At 44.3% G+C, this 20,524-nt stretch overlaps 1 protein-coding gene across 5 annotated transcripts in view; it reads left to right on the top strand.

Moving 5' to 3' along the window:
- The window catches only part of SCAF4 (SR-related CTD associated factor 4), a 30,918-nt gene extending 11,275 nt beyond the window's left edge, over positions 1–19,643 (top strand). For 3 of the 5 annotated variants that reach the window (XM_085077750.1, XM_085077757.1, XM_085077732.1), the window contains exons 5-21: positions 551–686; positions 2,971–3,110; positions 3,634–3,810; positions 4,026–4,126; positions 4,632–4,679; positions 5,791–5,899; positions 6,264–6,431; positions 7,054–7,139; positions 7,872–8,062; positions 9,024–9,124; positions 10,108–10,221; positions 10,904–11,060; positions 11,846–12,000; positions 12,602–12,764; positions 12,887–12,967; positions 13,056–13,238; positions 18,489–19,643. In XM_085077750.1, the coding sequence (XP_084933876.1) occupies positions 551–686; positions 2,971–3,110; positions 3,634–3,810; positions 4,026–4,126; positions 4,632–4,679; positions 5,791–5,899; positions 6,264–6,431; positions 7,054–7,139; positions 7,872–8,062; positions 9,024–9,124; positions 10,108–10,221; positions 10,904–11,060; positions 11,846–12,000; positions 12,602–12,764; positions 12,887–12,967; positions 13,056–13,238; positions 18,489–19,324 (2,946 nt within the window). In that variant the 3' untranslated portion in view covers positions 19,325–19,643. The remainder of the gene's footprint in view (positions 1–550; positions 687–2,970; positions 3,111–3,633; positions 3,811–4,025; positions 4,127–4,631; positions 4,680–5,790; positions 5,900–6,263; positions 6,432–7,053; positions 7,140–7,871; positions 8,063–9,023; positions 9,125–10,107; positions 10,222–10,903; positions 11,061–11,845; positions 12,001–12,601; positions 12,765–12,886; positions 12,968–13,055; positions 13,239–18,488) is intronic. The other 2 variants (XM_085077767.1, XM_085077740.1) reach the window with 1 other exon arrangement.
- Positions 19,644–20,524: the final 881 nt, after the last annotated feature.

Genomic DNA, 20,524 nt, shown 5'->3' with positions numbered 1-20,524 from the left:
CCTTCTGCAGTGATCAGTGAGGATGTTTTTTTCCCACTTGCTTTCCTCATCTTTTGGATAATGATAGAGATGCAGTTTCTGGTGTCAACATAGAATTGGTTGGGCTAGGAATAAACCAAACAAGGAATCCTCAATCTGACTTGAAAGTGTTGTGGTAGCATTTTCTGGTCTAATTGCCCCTCTCTTCATGAGGGCTTTCCAGCTCATCTTCATTTTCTCTTTTTGGTCACTTGGGTTGGTTGTTTCATCCCTTTGTAATCATCTGTAAGGTCATGGGGCTGGAGAGATATCCTGGATTGTACATCATCCCTGGATTTCTGACTGGCCAGAACAGTTTTAGGGAAATGTCACAAATTACTTTGACAGTAAAATAAGTTGGTGGTTTTTCTCTTTGCCAGTTCAGAGGTGTTGCTGCCCTCTAGGGTTTGTGACACTGGTGCCTGATTATGTCATGGGCTGTCCAAACCTTCTCTACATGCAGAAAACAAACTGGGACTTTTTGAATTAGAAAAGCTGGATTTAACATTGGTGCTTCCTTTTGTTTCAACAGAGTAAAATAGTTCGTGTCCTGAACCTTTGGCAGAAAAATGGAGTATTTAAAATCGAAATAATTCAGCCTCTCTTGGATATGGCAGCAGGAACTAGTGCCACTGCACCCATGGCAGAGAATGCTACTAACAATGAAGGTAGGAATGACATTTTAACTTCGCTCTCAAAGGGCAAATGGCAATACTGTGTTTGCTTTCAGCACAAAGATCCTGCTTTTAGTTCCAGCAGTGACATATCAATGAATTCAGCTTTGTCACAATGAACAGCCAAACCAATTTTAAATAAATGCTGATACTGCACTTCAGAAATTTTCACTGGGAATACTGACTTGGGGAATACCTGAAATCACATATATGCTCATGTATGCACATATGTGCACATTTACAGTTGATTTCATTGTCCTCTCTTAAACAGATACTACTTTTTCTTTTGCTTTGAGATATTTTTCTGTAGTTTCTCAGTTTTGTAATTCAGACGTCATTTTCTAAAGTCGGAATCCAGGTAAGTAACTGGGATCTTAGAACTTAAAGAGCTTTATCTTCCTTTGAGTCAGCTTAGTATCTGAAAGCAGCAGCTGTCAGTGCCTCAGTGTGCAGCCCTGGAATTCTTTAACTGGTGTTTCACATCCAGCTTCTCAAACAGAACATTTGTGGCTGGGATTTTGCACAGGCTGCTGGCTGAGAAGCACTGACCTGCAGAGCACAGCAGTGCCAGCCTGCCCACAGTGCCTGCACTGACCTATTTAGTGCCACAGAAAAGCTGGGAGTGAGGTTACGGGGAATATGCATTCCACAATTCCCTCTTTCTCCAGAGGGCTGCTTTTTGGCTCTGCTCTCCGTGTTTCACACTGAGCTTTGGTAGCCTCCTTATTTACTGTGCTCATGGAGTAGCACTGGGAAAATGGATTGGAGGGAATGAGGTGTGGTGAGAGACAGCGAAACAGTGATGCACAGCAGCACCACTGAAATCATCTCCAGCTGTGTTCAGGGAAGTGTGTCCCATTAAAGGGTTATAAACCTGGCAGGGGCAGGGAATGCCTTGGCATCTGAGCCTGGGAGCAGAGTGGTGGCTGTGCAATTGAGTTGTGGGGCAGGGGAAGGGCACTGCCTGGCCAGCTCTGTCTCTTCACTGGTGATGAACAGGTTGGCTGCCTTGGCAGAGATTTTCAGTGAGATTATGCAGATGTACCGGAGGGGATAATTTGGCCCTGAAATAAATATGCTAATGAATAATAATAAGTATATTAATGCATTATGTGAAGTAGAGTCTGTTTAGCCCATAAAGACAGAGAGAAATGCAAATTTTCTCCCTTGAGCAAGCAAATACCCTTCTGAATATATACAGGAAATAATTTGGGAATTACTTTATATTTAAAAACAACATGTACCTTTTTGCTTTATTTTTATGTTGCATTTCACTTCTGGGAGAATATTATTCAACGCGTTTGCCTGTGCTTGCTGCCTGTCAACACTGGAATGATTTGAAGTGCAAACAGAGGAATGGCTTTAAAGGAGTTGCTATTGCAAGGCAAACATGTTTGCTTAGTGTTTCAAACCAAATATTTCTATCTGTGGAGTTTTTTTAACTCACTACTTGTACAGCTTTATTATGTTCATTAAAACACATTTGCTAAAGAGAAGTTACTTATAGTATGTAGGAATTGGTGGGATTATTGCTAATTTATTTGGTACTGGCAAGATGTTTATTAAAAAAGGTGTTGTAATGTGAGGCAAAGAGAATGGGAACACTAATACCATGTCTTAAATTGTGATCTCAGTTTCAGCAAAACTCAGTAGAAATGGGAGTCTTTCCCTGGAAAAATGAGTAAATATCATTTTTCTGGTGGGAGGATTTATCCATGAGCTGCAGGTGTGGCCTGTGCACGTGCAAAAGGGCTGTGTGAACAAACCTTGTCAAAGAAAACTGCCTGTGAAGTAATACTTAAAAACCTTTAATTATTGCCAGACTTTTCAGCAAAAGTTCAGTTACTGGTAGAAAATACTGAGAGAAACTCAGCTGCTCTTCCAGTGAGCCATGAGATGGTTGATTTGGATCATTCATCCAAAAGGATGAGCCCAGATCTGTGGAACCAGAAGCCCACCACGTTTGGGGTATTCGTGAAAATGCTGTATGAGTGAGAGCTTTTCTAAATCTGCACAGCTACAAGCATGGAGGTGGGACATAAATTCCGTGTGGGACCAGCTTTCAGATGGGCCTTTTTCCTGTGCATCCCAAGTGCAGGTGTGAGCAGTGACTGCAGCAGTTCATGGCAGAATGAACGGAATACACAGCTGGGGTGCCCTAAATAGGTCCTGTTGGGTTGAACAGGGGCACTTGTGAAGAGGCAGGTGTCTGCCCTGGGGGGCAAGAAGAATGTTGAGGAGTCATGCAGCTCTTTCTGTATTCTTGGGCAACCCTCAGGGTCACCTCCCCCTCCGGCCAAGGTTCCCTCGGAGCCCCCGCAAGTGACCGCGAACTCAGTGCCCACCGTGCCACAGCTGCCCAGTTCTGATGCCTTTGCAGCTGTAGCCCAGTTGTTCCAGACAACACAAGGACAACAGGTAACCTGCTTACTGATTGCCTTCAGCTTCGGTTTCTGTGTGAAATGAGGGGGAAAATGATGGAATTGGTAACCTGGATTTGAAGCAGAAGAACTTCCCTAAGGTCTTAAATGGAAATCTTAGAGGAGTTAGAGTATTTAAATTCTTCCATCCAGTAATTGTGATATTTGATGCTATTCAGTTCTATGTTCCTAAATAATTAGTTATTAATTGATGCAGTAACATGGTTTCCAGAACAGGTGGAATATCTCGAAGGAAATGGGGAATTTTATTGTCAGTCCAGTTAAATGTTTGCAGCATTGAAGGGCCTGAACACAATGTTAGGATCTGCTGAATTTTGCCACCAAAGTATTTAAAAAGTGACTCTTGGTCTTGCTCTAAGTTCTCCACAGTTCAGTCAGGTTGTTGGTGTGTTCACCCTATGCCACAGTCTGGATTGACATAAAATTTATATCCTACAACTCTTTCAACGTTTTGTGTTTTTATGAGAACATTCACTTCATACTGTCTCATGTTTCTGTAGCTCCAGCAAATCCTGCAGACCTTCCAACAGCCTCAGAAGCCCCAGTCACCGGTCATAGACAACACTGTGATGGCTCAGGTTCAAGCTATAACTGCTCAGTTGAAAACCACAGCAGCACAGCCCCCAGAGCAGAAAGCTGCTTTCACAGCACCTGAGCAGAAAACATCATTTGACAAAGTAAGTCTTGGTTTGCGTTTTCTGAAGCTGAAGAAAACTGGCTTTGGACAGTTTTTATTTTGTATTAGAATACAGACTTTTATTTTTCCCCGATTCTAACCTTGTCTTTAATTTCAGGGTTTAGCTATGTTGTAACACTGTGATAATAAAGATACTTTGGCTGCCAGTTGTGTAAGATACAGAAAAAATAGTTGTCCTAATGTGCTTTCTTTCAGAAGCTGCTAGATCGGTTTGACTATGATGATGAACCAGAAGCAGTGGAAGATTCAAAGAAAGAAGATTCAGCTCCTTCCCCTTCAGTATCTCAGCCAGCTTTGTAAGTTCTGTGTCATAGTAAAACTAAGAAATCTTTGTCCTAAAACGTTTTTAGGTTAGAAAGTAGATTAAAATTCCAAGTTAGTTCAGTGTTTAACTGCTACAGTCCAAATTTAAAACACTGTTAACAATTTTTGGTGGGGTGATTTTTGTGGCTTGTTACTTAGGTGATCTGGTGTAGATGTATGTTGCCTCACTGATTGAGGACTGTGTTCTGTAGAGAAAAGCTCAGTTTTGGTTTCAAGATGAGTTCCGTGTTTTCACTGTACAACTGAGTGTGTCAGGGCATCACTGGATCAGCTGGATTGCTTTACTGGCTGGGGAAAAGTTGATTTTTCCAAATACTGTGATAGTTTTAAGTATTCAAAAAATGAAAATTGGCTTTCCAGCTTTATGTTGGCAAACATTCAGTCCCCACACAAGTGAGCTCAGCCTCCTGTTTCCCCTTTGCTGTGCGTTATGATAAAGTCTGGAATGACATGACCACATCCCAGTTTTTTCCACAGGACCTCTCTCTCATTCAGTGCACAGGCTGGATGGTGCTCAATGCCGGGGTTAGTCCATATTTCTTTTTTCCCTGCTTCAGTACGTGGCCCCATGTCTTACTCTCTGTATCTGCATCTAAACCCTGCTCTCAAAACCAGAACCACTAACTCTGTCATCAGCTTTCTGACTGTGTCTCTCACCTCGAGCACTTTATGTCCACAAGTAGTAGTTCATTTAAATGCCTTTGAAGGAAATTGGTAGTATTTGCCTTAGAATACAGATGGAACTCTGGAGTACAGAAAGATGAGGTAGGTCAAACATAAACTCTGCTTGTGTCTGCCCAGCTGGAGGCTTTTGGGGCATGTTTATGTTCTCTTGGTAGTGCTTCAGAGCCTCTGTCCTTAGTACCTCTCAGCTGTGCAAGACATCCCTGAGGGTGGGATTCCAGTGTCCCCAGTCTGGGCATGCACGCTAAGTAATTCTCTATAAAATGCAGATCTGTCCAAAACCTGCTCAGAATTGTCTTCAAATGCTGCAAAGTTCCATCTCCCATCACCATGGAATTCCTTTATACTCCTGAAATCCTGTTGAGTTTTTTGCACAGGCTGCATCCTGCAAGCAGTCCTGTTACTTGCACAGAGCTGCAGAATTCCCTGAGCACTGTCCATTCTGTGTGTTGAATCAGGAAGTGATGGGCATCACTGTAATCCTTGTGTGATACACACCCTTTTCTCCTCTGCCCTATTTCCTCACAAACCAAAGTGTTCAGCAAAAGTACAGGCAATTTCTTTTCCTTGAGGAGAAAAGCATTACTTCAGTTGTTCCCAAAAGAGGAACTGCAAAGGATGAGAATTAGCCTAAGGCAGAAAACCTTCCTGAAACGTTTCCATAGGCTGAGATCTTTAGCAAGCTCATATGAGTACAGGGGGGAGAGAGGCTCTAACCTTTGTGTAGCATCTCTTTAAATGTGAAAAGACTACTCTTAGAGTGGAGAAAGAGTGGCTTCCTTATCTTTTCTTCCTTTTTTTTTTTTTGTTGGAAATGAAATCATAGTAAAGATAATTGTTCTGTCCTAAAATAACAGCAAGAATGTGTTAATGTGTATAGAAATCTGTAAAATAAAGACAAAAAAACCTGTGCATCTACTGACTTGTCTCACCAAAATATTCCTGGTTTTAGTGGGTTTCCAGGAGAAGGCATGCAACAGCCAGTATTTCCTCAGCTCCCAAATATGGATCCTTTTCAGCAGCGGATGATGGGAATGCAGCAGGATCCGATGCGGCATCAGGTAACTCCAGGGATTTCCCTTGGCCCTCTGTTGTGTTTTCTATCCTTTGCTGTTTTCTTTGGTGCAGAAGTAAGGATGTGGTTTTCCTCCTGGTGAAGAGTTGAATGTGGCTTAGCCTTCCACCTTTCCTAAGAAACATATTTTTGTTGTCTGTCCTAGTCAGGCTTTGAAGGACAAGATTGTTAATTTCTACACCCAAATGCTTGGCCTTCTTCATCTCTCCCCCTTTTATGGTGACTTTTGAGCTGACATACAACTTTACTTGAGCCAGCTGGGAAAGCAAATGTGATTTCTTTTCCTGGTTGGAAAGCAAATGTGACTTCTTTACCTAGTTGGAATTTTATGTGTTTCTCCTTCTCCCAAGGTGCCACTCCCTCCTAACGGGCAAATGCCAGGTTTTGGTCTCCTGCCTACCCCCCAGTTCCCACCCATGGCTCAGCCGGTGATGCCTCCAGCAGCGCCAGTGCAGCCAACTTTCCAGTCTCCTTTCCCAGGGCAGGCTGAACCACACCTGCAGAAACCCCACCAGCAGGTGAGCAGCCACTGCAGTGAACAGACTGACTTAAATGCTGTCTTATGTGTCTTTTCCAAATGTGTGTGGATTGTCCCAGAGCAGAAATGTCAGAATAACCAGGACAGAGCTGGCTGTGAGGGTGGCTCTGCTGGGGGACAGTTGGATAGCTCCGTGACTTAATCCCTTTCCTGTCTCCAGCATGCTTCAGGCCTAAAGGAGGTCCCTCTAACAACTTGGAGAAAAGTTGTAGTGGACCTCAGTTTGCCTGGGATTTTGATGATGGAGGAGGATGCACTGACTAATGCACTGATTATATTCTTAAGGAATATAATCATATTCTGTGGAGATACAGGTGGTGCTGAAATGGGGTAAAATGTGGAAAACCAATAATTTGCAAATTGAAAATGAGAGTTTTGTAAATTATTTCTATGATGTTTTTACAATGGCTGTGTTAAGTAAATGGACCCTCTGTCTGTTAATGACCACAGAGTAGTGGTGTAGCTTTTGAGTTATGTTACTCTTTAATTTCACACATTTGAATATTCAGTGTATTTTTAGTGCTGTTAATTTCGTCTGAGCATAAAAAGAAATAAAAAGTTTGTGCTGTTCACCTGTAACACCAATTAACTTCATGTTTTAGGATATGGAAGTGGAGCAGCCACCCATTCAGGAGGGAAAGCGGCATGTTTCTGACAGTAGGAAATCAAGATCTAGATCTGCATCAAGGTAAAAGTCCTTTTACTGCAGGAATGAAAAACAGATTAGTTACTCTTTAAGACTTGTAAACCTCTGAAAGTCATCTCCCTTGCAGGGAAAATTGGGTATCTGTGCAGTTCTCTGTTAATGGGAGAGAGTAACTTCCATGCCTGTCAATCTTGAGTAAATTTCAGGGAAGCAGAATGTGATTGTTTAATTTTGCCTGTGCTCTACAGACACTTACGAAAACATTTGTGACTGTGTGTGTGTCCCAGACCCCGTGTGCCGCATCTCAGCTGACTGAGCAGATCTGGCTCCACCCTCCCCTTAATTACAAGTCTTCTTCACCCAATTTCACGTGATTTCTCTGAAAGTTTACAAGTCTTCCTCACCTTAAATGGTTTAAAACTTGACCATGATGCAAAATACAATTTCAGTGGCAGAATTTATTTATAATCTGTGTTTTAGCCATTTTTTTGTAAGAGCAGTAAACATTTTCCTCATTGAAGCAGATGTAACATTGAAGTGGATACTGTTTTGATGGTCAGCTTGCTTCAAGACAAAATGAACATATGATGAGAAATTGGAAAGTAATCAGCTGTTCAGCTGGAGTACACAGATAAGCTACTGCAATAACTTATTGAATGAGCTGGGATTGATTTATTCCCTTATTGACTGAACTCTGTGGGTGTTAAAGCAGTTACCAGAGGTGTGTATCAGTGTCGGGGTGACACACACTGACACTGGCTCTGGTCCCCGCAGGTCCCCCAAGAGGAGACGCTCGCGGTCAGGCTCGCGCTCCCGGCGCTCGCGTCACCGGCGCTCGCGGTCGCGCTCCCGGGACCGGCGCCGGCACTCGCCCAAGTCCCGCTCCCAGGAGCGGCGGGAGCGCGAGAGGGAGAGGGAGCGCCGCTCCAAGGGCCTGCCGCAGATCAAGGCAGAAACTGTCAGCGGTGAGTCCGTGCTCTTCACGGTTGGGTAACTCTGCACCTTCCGGCAATGCTTGTTTTTGGGTGATATTCCTGAAGTTTTTGCATCCCTTGGGTTTAATGCTGCTTGTTGTGGTTTCCGAGGCTCATCCAAACAGAATGAAAATGAACTGCCTTGTGATTCCTGTAGGAATTGCACCCCACTTCCCTGCACTTCCTTTACTCATAGTAGACAGTTTAGCATTTTTGGGATATCTCCAAGTTAGAATTATTTCGGCTGTAAAACGAGAGAAGGAAGAGCTGAAACCCCATGTTTTTCTTTTCTTTCCTTTGAGACATGTAAGGTAAAGCAGATTGAACAAAAAGAGCTTGAGTTAATTGTAAATTATTACCATTTTTCTAAGTATTCAGTCTTGAGTGTCTCTCCAACCTGAAGGGGAGCTTTGACCTGGAGAACACACAGGCTAATGTTCGGATTTCTGAAATAATCCTGGCTTTGCCAGTGTTCATAGACCAAACATAGTAGTTGTCTTCTGAATATTCCTTGGGAGTGTGGAGTCTTCTCCGGGGTCAGCAAGTAAAATGAAAACATTCATTCTTTCACAAGAGAGAGACAAAAACCTGAGGTGTTTAATGAGTTGAGACCTGGTGAATGGCAGTCCCAGGGGTGTAAATGCCTGCAGAGCCTTGGTAGCTGTTGAGTGGAACCTCCCTGGCAGTGGTGTGAGATGAGCTGCTGCCAGCACCTCTCCCAGGCTCTGTCACATCGGCTGTCAAAGTCTGCAGTTCTGTGTCTCTGAGGTGAAAACCTGGATGAGTATTAAATGTTGCTGCAGTAACCTGCAGCCAGGGGGATGCCTTGAGCTCCTTTCCTGGTTATTAGCCTGACCTCAGCATGGGTGGGAGAAGTGTTGGTTGCTCTGTCCTGTGAGAAGAGCTTGTGTCAGTAATGGCTCTGACAACCTGTGCTAACTCTTGGTTGCAGTTTGCAGTACCACGCTCTGGGTAGGACAGCTCGACAAAAGGACAACTCAGCAGGATGTGGGAAGTCTGTTGGAGGAGTTTGGCCCCATTGAGTCGATCAATGTGAGTACAAGGGGTGCAGTGTAAGCCATTTTGATATACTTGGGTACAAAACATCTCTCCAGGCTGCTCTGAGGCAGAGTTATTTCTGATACATTCCAGAGAGCTGAGCTCTTGTTTCCTGTATGTTGTGCTTTCTATGTGTACACTCAATTCATGTGGCTGACTTGTACACACACAATAAGGGAACTGCTTTGATTTCTTGAAATATAAAAATGCTTGTGGGGTAATGTAGAAGATTATCCCATTTTCATAAAAATCCTGCTTTCTCTGGAGAACAAGGAATGGCAAGTGAGGAGATGGCTGCAGAATTACATCCCATGCTGCTGAGTTCCTTGGCTGCTTCGTTTTATTTGATTATAGAAATGTGGACTCTCAGCTGGGTGCTCTTGCTGCTCTTCTGTCATTTTAGCCATTAACATGGAGAGCTATTGTTTTCTTTTGCTGTATTAAAGGATAGTTTTATATATAAATTATAGCTGTTCCGCTGGTTTTAAAATTTCATACAACCAACCAGTCAAAAAGAAGTGACTAATTTTCTTCCTATTCCCAAATTTTGTAAAACAGCATAGAATTTTTTCATTAAATTCATTACAAGTAATAAAAGTTACTCCAAGTCTGCAGCTAGAACTGAATGTGGAGGTGCAGCTGGCAGAGTTAAGGGGGATATTAGTGTGCATTCCAGCAAAGTAACTAATTGCCAGACCTTAGAATTTGCATGAGCACTACTGTTTAGCAATTTGAAAGGATTAAATATGCAAAAGTCAGCCATATTTCAGAGTTGTGGAAGTTTTAGTTCATTAGTAATGTGTAATTCCAGAAGATACTGGCTTTCTTAGCCTCTGAAATTAACATTCCCTTCTGTACTTCCATAGTCCTTTCTGGAGCACCCTCTGATGTCCCAGCTTGCTGTAACTGAACATTTGTGTGTTGTTCATCGGTTTGTTAGCTGCAAAAATGAACTTTTTCCCTTAAACCCCACCCAGATGATACCGCCCAGAGGATGTGCCTACATTGTCATGGTGCACAGACAAGATGCCAACAGAGCCCTCCAGAAACTGAGCCGAGGCAACTTCAAAGTCAACCAGAAATCCATCAAGGTAGTGCTTGGAAAACAGCAGGCTTTCCAAAGCTGCTGTAATTACTGTCATCCTGTCTCATCTGTGCTGGACTTTTGGGTTTTTTGGTCTTTTATGTGTTCTGGAGACGGTATTCTGTGTAATTCTGAAAAAATATGTGAGCAAACCAGTTTTTGAGAGTTATTCTTCCTGGTCTGTAGTGGAACTCATATCAGTATCCTTGAAATATGGCCAATAATTGTGTGTTTAATCAGCTGAAATGGTGTCCTTTCACTCATTATAGGGGACTGGAACTGTGTGTTTCTTGTTGCCAGTTACTTGTCTCATAACAGAGTTTCATTACATATGATAATCCTCCAAAGAGTACTCATAAATAAGGAAGAATGCATTAATTAGTGAAGTTCTTCCTTCTGCAAAACATCAAATTAGAGTGTGACACTCTCCTCCAAAGGGAAATTGAATTAATATTAGTGGCTGGGGAACATATGAAGAAACTGGCTTTACGCATTTTACAAATGGTATGCAAGGGTCAAGCCAAGGAATAGGAGCTAAGTCTGCTTATAAAAAAACTTAGTTCAGAGTTTTGTATCTGTTTCACTAATGCTTTTTGTTTTTTACCCTCAAATGCTGTTTTGTGGGAACGAAATATTAGATCCATTAAAATACGAACATTTTGCTGACCACGTGTATTTCCCCCCACAAGATTGCCTGGGCTCTGAATAAAGGAATAAAGCCAGACTACAAGCAGTATTGGGATGTAGAATTGGGTGTGACTTACATACCATGGGACAAAGTCAAACCTGAAGATCTTGAAAGTTTCTGTGAAGGAGGAATGTTGGACAATGAGACCCTTAGTCCAGGTACAGTGTTCCTGCATGTTCAGTTCTGTTACTGAACCTTTGTTTCAGGGTTTGGCCATTCTGTCCAGTTTGCCCAGTTGGCTGGTGGCTAGTGGTATGTGCTCTCTTCATGCTGAACACACAAAAATCAGTTAAATGTGTTTTAAATGAAAGTGTGATGAATGATGAACATAAAGTCAGTGTGTTCCAATCCTCTCAGTGCTTTTCTCTTTCCCATAGTGCCCCCTCACTGATCCCTCTTTGTGCTTAGCTGGCTTTTCCCAGGAAGTTCTGACAGACAATAAGAGCTATTTCTTCCATAATTAAAGTTTAAAGCTATATTTGACATTTCTTTTGCTGCAATTCTTTATAGTTGTATTCTCCTTTTCCTTATCTGAGACTTGAAAATATAGTGGCTTTTACAAATGAGTTCTCAAATTAGTGAAAAAGCTGCTGCCCTCTTGCCCAAGAGCGATAGAGTGAACGTGTTGAAAGCTTGTCCCAAGAAGCCTTACAGTTTTTGTCACAGATCATGTATCAGAGTCCTGGGTGTGTATAAACACTGTCAGTGCAAAGGATTGTTAAATAACTGCTGAAAGGAACTGTTTTTTTTGTTCTTTCATCATTTGCTGTGTTAAAATGAATTTAGAATTTTTATTGTCAGAAATAGGTGTAAATGCTTCTTAGCTCTGTGCTGCTTATTATCTGGGTATTTCCAATTAGATCATATTTGTAAACTCGACCAAGCATGTTTCCTGTGGCACTACTTGCCTGATCCATGTCTGTTGGGATTTTGTTTTGGACAGAGTGGAAGGGAATTCCCAAGAAGTCTGAAAATGAAGTGGCTCAGAATGGAGGTGCAGAAGCTGCACACAACGAACCAGTGTCACCTATTCCCAAAGCATTACCTGTCCCAATTCCTGTTCCCATGCCTGCACCAATAACAGTACCTCCTCCACAGGTGAGAGTTGTTCCAAATCAATAAACAAAAACTCATTTTAAATAGTAATTCAGGGAGGGAGGAAATGCTGTGAATGGTAACTCCATTAATCTCAGTCACAGAGAAATTACTGCAGTAGAATCTTTGTAATGGAAGGACTGAATTGCATCTTCAGGTTTGTGATTGGCTTGTTTGTTTGTTTGTTTTACTAAATAATTTTCCTCTAAAAGCTTTTCTTATTGACAGACACTCCACTGCTTTTATACCAATAATTTCATGTCAGTGTTAAAATAGTAGAATCCCTTAAATCAGAGCTAATTTAAATTCAGAGCTTGATAGAAATCGTAATTAAAGAAAAAGGAAACACGAGTCACTCTAATGTGCAAACTCAGGTAGTGAGAAAGAGACAAGCAGAGGTTTTTAATTGCTGTGAATTTGTGAGCATTGCAGTGGATCCGGTATGGAAATTCACTTCCATTTTGGTGGATGCAAGTGAATCCCAGACATTCATGAGGGGTTATGTGGAGGGGAGTTAGCTGGGCAAAGGCAGAGGTTCCCAGCCAGACAGAGAATCATCCGGGCAGCCTTGGGGTGACACATCTTTCCCCTTCCTTTTTCCTAGGTTCCACCCCATCCCTCAGGGCCTCCCGTGGTTGGTGCACTCCAGCCCCCTGCTTTCACAGCACCTTTAGGAATTCCCCCTCCTGGATTTGCCCCCGGGGTGCCTCCACCACCACCGCCTCCGTTCCTCCGGCCCGGCTTCAACCCGCTGCATTTACCTCCAGGTTTGTGGGGCTGTGGGGCTGTGGGGCTGTGCCAGCCCGGGCTCTGCTGGGCCCACAGCTGCACCAGCTGCACGGGGTGTTGTGCCAAGGGGGCACTCAGGGCTCTCCTGTGCTTTTTGTAGGATTCCTTCCTCCCGGGCCACCGCCTCCCATAACTCCTCCGGTCTCTGTCCCGCACACTCCGGCAGTGAACATCCCAAACTGTAAGTGTTGTGCCCTGTGGAAGGCAGGGATCCTGCAGCAATTGCTGGCTGGTGTTTGATGTGTCCTTGCCTTGTTCCTCTGCTACAGCAACTGGTGGGAATGAGGACACTACAAAGGAGTCGTCTGTGGGAAATCCCATCCCAACAGTAGTTTCTGGAGGCAGAGGGAATGCTGAAAGTACCGACAGTTCCAAAATCTATGGCACTGTTCCACCTCCTGTAGCACCTACCAATGTCCCTGCTCCCGTCACCCAGGCTGTTCCACTCCTTGGTAAGTTCACTCTTGCAAGTTTTGCACTTCCATTGTTCCCTGCAGTCAAAACACCGTTTGAATTTTGCTACTGACTTACAGTCCAGGGCAAAGGAAAGCACGTTTTTCTCAGCTTGATGAAATTCCTGCCCTACTGTTGGCTTTGGAATCATTTTTAGAGGCTTGATTTTGCACAGCAGGAGCAGTCGATATTTTTTATTATTGAAGATCTGTTTTCTGAAGAAACAAAGCCATAATGTGTAGGTTACAAATTCAAATGCTGTGTGCTTCCAACAAGTAGAGGTTTATGCAGTGTAGAAAATGAACTTACAGGAACATATGGCATAGGAGCCAGGTTTTAGACTCAGCTGTTACATATATAAAATTAATGTGCAGAGAAACTATTTTTAGTATATTTTTGAAATCTGTGAGGATGGGGTGTGTATTTTTTATGTATGGAATAAATTGTTTTAATAAAACAGAAAACCAAAAGCTTTTATTCACCCCTTCAGTATGACAGGGTTTGAAACCTTTGTAGGAATATGTTATTTAAATATTACCAAGTGGTTTTTTGTCTAGCAAACCCATGTTAGTGGGGGTATATTGCATAAATTACTTCTCCTAATACCACAGAAACTTGGTCAGATTTTGAATGGGAGTGAGAACTGTTACAGTGCTCTGCTACATGCTTATTTTATGGTGTCCTTGGAAGGGCTAGTGTCAAGAATTTACTCAAGAGACTTGTTACCTACAAATGTTAGTGACATTATTGCATTTATGAGCTTTTAGGCCCCTAAGGGAGAGCCTAACAAATGAATTAAATAGCTAATTTTGTGGTAGTGATTTCTGCCCAGAACTTGACAGTGATCACTGAAGAAAACCAGAGATTTATCTCCCTGAGAGCTCACTGCTCTACTGGATGTGATGGTTAAATTTTCCATCCATGGCAAATGATTTATGGATCCTTCATGTTGAAAACCTGACAGAAAACCCTTTCAAAACAGAGAAGAGCTTAAGAAATTCTGTGGTGACACCATGGAGTCAGAGAATTTTGTTAGGAATTTCAGAAATTCACACTGTCCTGCTGAATTACACTTTTTGTAAAGGTAGCACAGTATTGCCAGAGTTTTGGAGTTGTACTGGACTGTCTTGGACAGCATAACCTGAACTTCAAATTCCAAGTCTTTGGAATGTATGGAGTTCCTCTGCACTTTGCTGTATCTCTGCAGACATGACAAAAAGGTTTTACAAAATGAAGACTGAACTAAGTTAGACACCCAGATCAGTTCCTCAGACAGCAGCTGCTTTTTGTTCTTAATAATCCAAGGAAGCTGAATTTAAGAAACCTGGAAATCAAGAACTTGCCTTTGCTTTTGTTAATTAGTTCATTGAGTATTTGAGGCAGACAAAGTTCTCCATGTGGTCAGAGTGACTTTTGTCAGTGAGGGGAGGGTTTTGAGCTCACAGAGCAGCCCTGCAGTAATGGCTGAGATCTGTGTGTTTGCCTAAGCAGTAGCATCTGAGGCTGGGGAGTGTCTAATTTCAAGAAGTTATTTATAATTAAAGAGTTACATAAAACTCGTCCTGAGCATTCTGGAGTTGCAGGGCACTGTTCAGTCTGATATAAGACACAAGAAAACTCAAAGAAACAGATTATAGTATTTTATGTGATTAAAGATGAAATATTAATATCAGTTGTCTTGGCTTTTTAAAAGCTTTCAGTAAATTAACACAAATTAAACCCTTCTTAAAAACACTTTGAGTCACTAAACTCTGTGTGTGGGAGGCCAGAGGGTGTCCTGGGAAGGATGAGATGTTCTCTGGGTAACTGGGCAGGATGGGAGAGCTCCTCCAGCAGGCTGGACTCAAGGGATAAAGATTGCTGGGAAGAGATTGTGGGAGAGATCCAAATTTCTCCTTGCTTGGGAACACTTGGAGTAATCCCTGCAAAACACAGGAGCTCTTTAATAACTTTTCTAGCTCCAAAAAACGGTGCTTCTGTCTGTCCAGTTTTTCTGTGGAAGACATGTTACAAAGTAATTCTGAATGGATTATTGTAACATTTCATATACTTCCATAAATTCTGTCTCAACTCCACTGATTTCTTCTGTGCCTCCACTGTAATTCCTTCATCCCTTCCAACCAGGACATGGTTGTGCTTCCAAGGAGTGATGCCTCTTGGACATTGGGTCTGGATTTTTTGTGCTTTTTTCTAAACCCACCCTGAGGTGGTTGTGATTTAGTTGTGCCCTTGACCCTCTCTGCTGTTACACCTTGTTGTTCGTGGGAACAGGACAATCCAGGCCATGGTAGCTCGGTGAGGGTGTGCTCAGGGAATTTTGAAATGATCTGCAGAGCAGGTATTTGTAGGCTCCTTTGACATGTGCCTGTTGCAGGAAATGACAGCCTTCAAATCCTTTGGGATTGGCCAATGTGTTCGTAGCATTGAGCAAATGCTGTAACTCGGGCCAGTAATAAGCTGCAGATGCTGCATTTGGAGTATTCAGATTCTGTGACGTTATCCTGATGGAATACACCATTGCAGTTGTAGATTGTGATCTAGTGTTGTTTTTACCCGAATTTTTTTAAAGGGATGATAACATGTGATCAAAACGTAGCTATTCTGGAGCTTCTGTTGAACCCAGCATTCACTTCCTGGTGGTGCAAGTTTGGTTATTACTCGCTGCTCCCCTGATGGTTTGTTCTTTTCGTAATCTGCATTCTATTATAAAATGTAAATAGTGTTCTCTGAGCCCCTCAGAGTGTGACTATCACAAGTCTTGGGATTTTCAGCAAGTTATTTCAGCTGTGACTCCATATTTAGGCTCTTTAGGCTTCTTTCTTTAAAGTCTTGAGCCGGTCTGAAAGGTTCTGTAACAAACTCCAGCAAAAATCCACCAGACTTACAACATGGTCCCTCTCTCAAGAGCTCCCTGGCAGTATTTAATATTTTGGCTATAAGATGCCACATTCCTTGTTGGAGAATGTGGGAGTACAGCATCTTCCAACTTGAGTGAAGACCTGCTGTTGTGCTGGATCCGTGAGCTTTTTGCTTGTGTGTGTTTCCATGAGGTTTGTGTGCTGGGACAGGCAGAAACCACAGAGTTTCGTGTGCTGGGAAATGATTTAAGGAGTTGTGAGTTGCTGTATTCACTCACTGAGCAGTTTGTGTAAACCAGGTGTGTCAGCACTGGTGGCACTGGGAGTTATCCCAAGGGAATGTGGGCTTCATCCAGCTGGGAGAGAAGATAATCGGATATGGATCACAGTGACATGGAAATCTGGGTTTGTACCTAATTTATCAAAGCAATAAGGATGAGTGCTGTGCCCTCTCTGGACAGAAGACACGTCAGGCCAGCCATGGCATTTGGACTGTCATAGGTGTCAAGTGATGAAACTTGGGACACTTTGGTGTGCGATGGGTGCTCCTCCGAAACCAATAAAATCTGTTGTGAAGGCAAGGTGTGGTTCTGCACATTGGGACAGAGGAGCAGGTGTCAGTGTGAGGGAGCTGGGTCAGGAAATCACCTCAGGGTTTCTCCCGGGGCTCAGGGAGTTCTTACCTGATTCAAGAAACTACTTGAATGTCAGGTACTTCCTAAACCAGCAGAGGGCTTTAACTGGACCCAGACATGATGTGTGTGTCTGTACCACGACTTTCCCTGAGTGTTTTCAGTAACTTGGGATGTAAATTTTAGTAAATTGGGATGTATTTCTGGACAGCTCTGCAGCTGATGCAGTTCAGAATGAAAGCTTTCCAATTACCATTATGTTGCTTCAGTGCTGCAGATTGTGTAGAAATAAGGTTGAGAAATTAAATGACTTGTACTTACTAAGCGAAACTTCTCTCCCTCACGTCATGTTCATGCTCTTGTAACCTTCATCTGCTCTGCTGCTTCTAAGCAGAAGCATAGGTTTAACTTCTTCAGCTCTGTAGTTCTCAGTAATTCTATTCTGCCTTGTTTTAATCTTCTGAGGAAGATGTTTTTACCAACAAGAATATCCTCAAACCTCAGAATTCCTGGGAGACGTCATTAGCTATGAGTCTGTCTTGTCAGATCTGTAGTTCTGTCACAGCAGGAGTTTAAACTGGGTGATTGCAGACCTGATGATTGACCGGGAGTGGGGAAGGGCTCTGCATTTTAGAGACAAAAAGGAAGGGGAAAAAGGCAGAAAAAAATGCTTTTGGTGCTGGACCATTTCTCTCCACAAGTGTGACCAGTGGAGCCGTGTCTGACTGGTTGGAGGGAAAGGGAGAGGATACCATGGACTGGAAGTGTTCCCAGTTTCTGTCAGAGATATCCCTAAAAGTCAGTGGTGTGGTGGGAGGGCAGCACAGAAGGCTCAGGTCTGTTTGGGGGAGAAATGCCAAAGCTGAGGGAGGGAAGGGAGGGATGGAAGGAGAGCTGGTGTGGCTGGTTGTGAATTTCATCCAAGTGCAGTTTTCACTGCTGACACTAATTCCAGCATTAATTTCCACAGCTCTTTCACATTCTGGTTTTACCCAGGGCAGGAGGTGCTGGTGAGCAGGAGCAGATGGGAGCAGTGAGAGGGCTCTGGGAGCACCGGACAGTGTTCCTGCTTCAGACCAAAGGAGGCAGGAGGCCATGGGTGGGAAGGCCTCAGCTGGAGCTCAGAATTCCTCCTTCCTTCTGGCTCTTGGTGTCTGGGAGCTCTGGGCTGAGCTTTATCTGACAGTACATTTGGAGAGGGAGTTTTTTCCTCATGTGAAGAGTGTGCTAGGAAAAAGAGCCTGGGACCAAAACTGGAAAATAGTTATATATATAGTTATATATAGTTATATATAGTTTTTTATATATATATATATAAATAAAAAGGATGAAGCACTATTATTTTAAAAAAGCCAGAAATTACTGTTGCGTTTCCTTTTAATTTACATTGCAACGTTTGGTCTACTGAAATGAATCTTTGCTGTGTCCCTTTTCTCTGGAATGGCAAACAGAGCTGTGCTCCAGCCATAATTCCAGCCTCACCTCTGCTGCCTCTGTGCATGAGCCTCTTGCTGATGGCTGTGCAGCTCTGGGATGTTTCAGCTGCGGTTTGTAGCAGACGGACATGTTTTAATCTGACTGGAGGGGGTGACCTGTCTTTACCTGGAAGCAAAACACCGGGAAGGGGCTTTGGCAGGAAGCTCCTCTCCAGGTTCCAGGGTGCTTTTTTCCCGGGAGAACGTCAGGCTGGGTTTGAGGTTTCAGAAATGCTTTGTTGCCTCCTGGCAGGCTCTGACTGTCCCTTGTGTGTTCCTTGCAGGCACCCAGGGCGTGGCCCCGCCGCCGCCCGCGCCCGTGGTGGGGCTGCAGACTCCGTCCACGGGGCTGCTGGGCGCCCGGCCCGGGCTGATCCCGCTGCAGCGCCCGCCGGGAATGCCGCCACCGCCGCTGCCGCGCTTCCCCATGATGCCCCCGCGCCACATGCCGCCGCACATGATGCACAGAGGGCCTCCGCCGGGCCCCGGCGGCTTCGGGATGCCTCCCCCGCACGGAATGAAAACGCCCTTCCCTCCGCCCGGCCACTTCGTGCGGCCCGGCGGCGGCCCGGGCAGCGGCGGGCCCGGCGGCCCCGAGGAGAACAGGGACGGGCGGCAGTTCAGGAACGACAGGCAGTTCACTCCCAACAGAGACCAGGAGCGGTTCGGGAGGAGATCCTTCGGGAACCGGGCGGAGAACGACCGGGAGCGCTACGGCAGCCGCGACGACAGGGAGCACGAGCGGCCGGGCAACCGCGACAGGCGAGACTGGGGACGCCGCAGCCCCGAGCGCGACAGGCACAGGGACTCGGAGGATAGGAACAGGCGCTCCAGCGGCCACCGAGACAGGGAGAGGGATTCCAGGGATCGGGAGTCTCGCAGAGACAAGGAAGAGAGCCGCGGCAAGGAAAAGCCGGAGGTGACAGACAGGGCGGAAAGCGACAGAAACCATGAGCCCCACGGCGGCAAAGCGGAGGGCGCGGAACTTGTGTCAGAACTCGCTGCGGGAGATGCTGAGCCCGCGGGTGTGAAACCTGCGCCGGAGTCAGCGCCCGAGGCTACCTCATCCCTGGAACAGGCGGACAAGGACACGGGCTCCGTGGCGGAGGCGCCGCGCTAGGGCTGCAGCCCGGCTGGAGTGTCGAGCTTTAGTTGTACAGTGCTGTAAATCCGCTTCCGCCCCCGACGCCGGGGCACTGTGAGCAATTTGATTGCTTCCCTTCTATTTAAAATAGCCACAACATAACATAAAATACTGAAGAGATGATTAAAATATTACCCATTTTTGCTGTAACTTTTTTAAAGTTTTGACTTTAAAAAGTTTACGAATCAGAAGTAGAAGTGCTTTCTATTTTTTTTTTAATTTAAGAAAAGGTAACGGTGAAAGCTCCTCAAAACAATAGGGATGTGTTTTTAATAAACTCTATTTTCGTAACAAACTTTTAACGTGTGCTATTCTTCCTACGCTGCACTGAAGTGGAAAAGGAGTGTTCAACAGCCTAAAGTTGGAACTGTTAATGCTGTACTGGAGTCTAAATTAGACTGGTTTGGTTCTGTTTGTTAAAGGAAATCCATCTGTTTGTGTAGCGATTCACAGAAGCGAATTTTTATTTGTAACAGTCCTCTGGAGTTTTAGATTGCTGCATTTTAATGAGCTACTTGATCACCCCGGGTAAAAGTTAGTTTTAAGATGTTAATTGCAGAGTTACCTGTTTTAGTGTTTGCAATGCACTCCATTCTTTGCTTTTATTTTTTTTTCTTCCCCTCTCAATTGGTTCTGTGGTTCCTGTTGCCCCCAATTTGCCTTTTTTTAAGAAATGACACCTTCAGCCACTGACCTTCTGCTCTGATGTTACAAAGTGTGGGCTGGACAGCACCTGCTCCGCAGTTTTTGTACTTGTTGGGAAGGGAGACCTCGGAGGCACCAAAACCTGCGGTGAAATTCCAGCCTGGCTCTTGAGGTGGGGCTGGGACAAGGACAAGGTCTCAGCCCTTCATCCATGGAGATGGAGCTGCTCCTGCAGGAACCCTGGCCCCTCCTCACCCTGCCAGAGGTAGGTTGTGCCCCCTGGGCTGGGGACAGAGGGCAGTTCCTGGTGTTCCTGGGCATTGTGCCACATCATCTCCAGAGCACTTCCATGTTTTGTCAGCTGTGACAAGGGCAGGAGCAGTTTCTCCATGGCCAATCCCCCAGGGCAGGGACATTTTGGATGTCCTGCCCCACCACGCATGGCTCGGAGCTCCCCTAACTTCAGCAGCACTGGGGCAAACCTATGAATCCTGTGCATATTTAATGTTTTTTTTCTCCTTGCTGTAGGTG

This window comes from Lichenostomus cassidix, chromosome 1 (assembly GCF_008360975.1).
Source record: "Lichenostomus cassidix isolate B80296 chromosome 1, HeHo_3.0, whole genome shotgun sequence".
In the NCBI taxonomy this organism is placed as follows: Eukaryota; Metazoa; Chordata; class Aves; order Passeriformes; family Meliphagidae; genus Lichenostomus; species Lichenostomus cassidix.
Note: the sequence above shows the minus strand (reverse complement) of the source record. Positions and strands in the feature narration are given on the sequence as shown.